We start from the raw sequence: 3,778 nt of genomic DNA on the forward strand, positions 1-3,778 counted from the left end.
ATTAGAACCAAAGATAAGCAAATCATCAACATGCAAAGTAATAAGTATTTTATAATCATCAGTGCATTTAAAGAAAACACAACTTTCTACTTTACTACATTTAAAACTAATAGATCTAATTTCTTTTTTAAATTTTTGATACCATTGCCTAGGTACTTGTTTAAGACCATATAAAGATTTGTTCAGTTTATATACCTTGTGTTCTTCTCCTTTCACCACATAGCCTTCAGGTTGTTCAATGTATATTTCTTCATCTAACTCACCATTGAAAAATGTCATTTTGACATCCATTTGATGAACTTCCAAATTATAAATAGAAGCAATAGTTAACATAATTCTAATGGTAGTGATTTTAGTAACAGGAGAATATGTTTCAAAATAATCAAATCCTTCTTTTTTACTACAGCCTTTTGCTACTAATCTTGCTTTATATTAATCTAAAGTACCATCAACTTTAAGTTTCTTTTTAAGAACCCACTTATAACCAATAGTCTTAGTATTAGGAGGAAGTTTTGTCAAAGTCCATGCATTATTGTCATGAATGGACTTAATTTCATCATCTAAAGCCTTTTTCCAATGATCAGCATAAGGTAGAGACATAGCTTCTTGATGGTTTTTGGGATGCTCTTCTAATGAAAAGTATACATTCTAGGACCTAAATCCTTCTCTATCTTATGTCTTTTACTTTGCCTTAATTCAGCAATCTCAGAAGTAAATGTTTTTACTATTGTTCTTGAAGAAGGATCAATCATAGGTTTGGACAAAGAATTAGAACCAACATCTCTAATTTGTATACTTGACTCTAATTCATTTGACAAATCTTTCTCTAATTCTAATACATCAGCATCTTTAATAGTCAAATGTTTATAGCAAATAGCATGCACAGATTCAAACACACTATTAGTTTGCAAATTCAAAAATATAGATGCTTTACTATGCATGGAGTAACCTAAGAAAATAGATTTAATTGTTTTATTACCTAACTTGGGCCTTTTTTTTGTTGCTTCTAACACATAAGCAATACAACCCCAAACTTTAAAATAACTAATATTAGGTTTCCTATTATTTAATAGTTCATAAGGTGATTTATCTTTATTTTTATGCAAAATTCTATTGCTAATATAACATGCAGTGTGCAATGCTTCACCCCAAAAACTATAAGGCAATTTAGAATGCAAAATCATAACATTTACCATTTTAGGTAGAGTTCTATTTTTCCTTTCTGCTACTCCATTTTGTGGAGGAGAATTAGAAGCAGAAAATTCTCTCACTCTTCCATGTTAGTTCACAAAGAGATATAAATTCAGAAGATAAAAACTCACCACCTCTATCAGATCTAATTCTTTTAATTTTCTTGTTAGTCTTATTCTCAATTTCTTCTTTGAAAATTTTAAATTTTTCAAAAGTGTCATTTTTTGTTCTAAGCAAATAAACATAAGTATATTTTGAAAAATCATCAATAAAAGTCACAAAATATCTTTTACCACCTTTAGTTAAATAATCTTTATTATCACATAAATCAGTATGAATAAGTTCTAACAGAGATGTTTTAGAAATAGATTTAAAAGGTGACTTAGTGATTTTTGCTTGTGCACAACATTCACAATTATTTGTAGTATAAACATGTGAAGACTTAGGAATATAATTATGAGATATCATGCAATGCATTGCATTACTACCAATATGACCTAACCTATAATGCCAAAATTATTCACATCATCAATAATATAAGCAGAAGCACTTGAAACTTTATTCATACTTAAAACATACATATTATTTGTAGCATATCCTTTCCCAACAAATGATCCTTTCGTAGAGATGATCACTTTTTGGGAATCAAATACAATTTTAATTCCATGATCATCAAGTTTTTTAATGGAAACAAGACTCTTCCTAAGTCCAGGAATATGGTACATATCCTTCAAAGTTAACATCTTTCCAGAAGAGAGAGGAAGTTGCACAGTTCCAATTCCCATAACAGCAGAAGTAGAGGAATTACCCATATAAACAGTCTTTTCTCTAGTCATCTCTTCATATGTTTTGAAAACATTTTTGAATGGAGTGACATGACAAGTTGATCTAGAATCTAGCCACTAATCATTATCCTTGTCCACTATAAGAATTTTAGTAAGAACAGCAACCATTTCATCTTCCTCCAAGACATTGACTTCTTCTTTTTTACCTTTGTGGAATTTACAAACTCTAGCCAAATGTCCCATCTTACCACATACATAGCAAGGTCCTCTCTTTTTCTTATTACTAGCATCCTTAGACTCAAATCTCTTCCTCTTTTCATTGGAAAAACCCTTATTTCCATTATTAAACTTTTTGACCTTAGATTTAGAAATTTTGGAGGATGAGGAATTTTCAACATTATGCATATTATCCTTTTCAACATTAATAAGTATATCGTGATTCCTAGCCTCATGTTCAATTTGAATGCGTTGAAGTAATTGATCTAAATTTAGAGACTTAGTCTTGTGCTTTAATTTCTTTTGCTAATCTCCCCATGAAGGTGGAAGTTACCAATAATGGTAGATACTTGAAAAGTCTCAAAAATTGGTTCATCCACATCAGCACATTGAGAAGCAATTTCATTAAGTTCATTAACTTGATCAACAATAGACTTGGAATCAACCATTTTAAAATCAATATACTTGTTAATTAAAAAAGATTTATTTCTAGCATCCTTATTGGCATACCTTCGTTCAATAGTAGCCCATAACTCATATTCAGGATAACTTTTGTGGAAGACATTGAAGAGCGCATTGCTTATTGCATTCAAGATCATTGAATGGCACACAAAATAATCTTCCACCCATTTTTGTTGTGCTTCAGAAAGTTGTCCTTCACTTGTTCCATCTTGTGGATATGGTGTGTTGAGCACATAGAGAAATTTGGTAGCTGTAAGTTGATACATAATCTTCATGCTCCAACATTTATAATTCATCCCATTGAACTTCTCTAATCTCTTCAGATCTTGTTGTGGCTTGCACAATAAAGACTCCATTGATTTGCTATCCTAAACTTGTTGTATGATGATAGGAAAATGTGAAGAAAATAAAAGAAAGGATGAAAGAATAATAAATGTGAAGAAAATTCTCCATTTATTATTCTATCTTTAAGATAGTAATTTCCCCTCTAGGTGCAAGGGTTGAATAGAAAATTTATTTCTAGGATACAATACCTAATAAGAAATCAAAATTGCACTCTTTTATTTCTCCTACCAACAAGAACTCAACCTACTATATATTGAAAGAAAAAAGAAAAAAACACTAAGATGCATTGATTGCATAAATCTATTTTTTAATTAGAATTAAGCCGGGAGCCCTTACCACACATATAATGAACTCATGCTATGCCTCTTCCCTCTCCATAGGTACTCTCTGGCTGTGCCCTTTTGTTCATTACACATGTGATAATGGGACCGTCGCACCTTAATGTCAAAACAAAGATATTTCTGATACACAGGATCCTCTTAAAGAGGCAAGTGTAGAGCATACGTATCTCTGATTATAAGAGTATGATACACATTCAAAGGTTTTCGGAGAGAAGGAGAAGAGTTTAGAAAGCCATAGAAGAGAACTTCAGAGGATATTATTAAAAGGGAACTAAGTCTGATTACAACTGAAGAGAGCAACTCCTTATATAGGCGAGGAGGCTCTTGACATTACAGGCAACCGGTTAGAAACTGGCTACCGACACTCTTAAAGCAACATAAATAAAGACAAACACACATTATTACATTATTGACAAACTTTTGCTTTTATCAAGGAGT

General features: G+C 31.2%; 1 protein-coding gene across 1 annotated transcript; it reads right to left on the reverse strand.

Annotated features, from left to right (window-relative positions):
• Nucleotides 1–2,093: 2,093 nt before the first annotated feature.
• On the reverse strand, nt 2,094–3,010 carry LOC131174633 (uncharacterized). Its single transcript, XM_058138387.1, has 2 exons — nt 2,543–3,010; nt 2,094–2,387 (listed from the first exon to the last, which is right to left on the reverse strand). The coding sequence occupies exons 1-2, from the start codon at nt 3,008–3,010 to the stop codon at nt 2,094–2,096; spliced, it is 762 nt and encodes a 253-aa protein (XP_057994370.1).
• Nucleotides 3,011–3,778: the final 768 nt, after the last annotated feature.

This window comes from Hevea brasiliensis, chromosome 16, assembly GCF_030052815.1.
Source record: "Hevea brasiliensis isolate MT/VB/25A 57/8 chromosome 16, ASM3005281v1, whole genome shotgun sequence".
Lineage (NCBI taxonomy): Eukaryota > Viridiplantae > Streptophyta > Magnoliopsida > Malpighiales > Euphorbiaceae > Hevea > Hevea brasiliensis.

What these genes read in the sequence shown, in the direction of transcription:
- LOC131174633 (XM_058138387.1), bottom strand. Translation starts at nt 3,010, where the DNA reads ATGGAGTCTTTATTGTGCAAGCCACAACAAGATCTGAAGAGATTAGAG. An exon ending in CAATTTTTGAGACTTTTCAA is followed by an intron (nt 2,388 to 2,542) that starts GTATCTACCATT and finishes AATGTTGAAAAG; the next exon opens with GATAATATGCATAATGTTGA.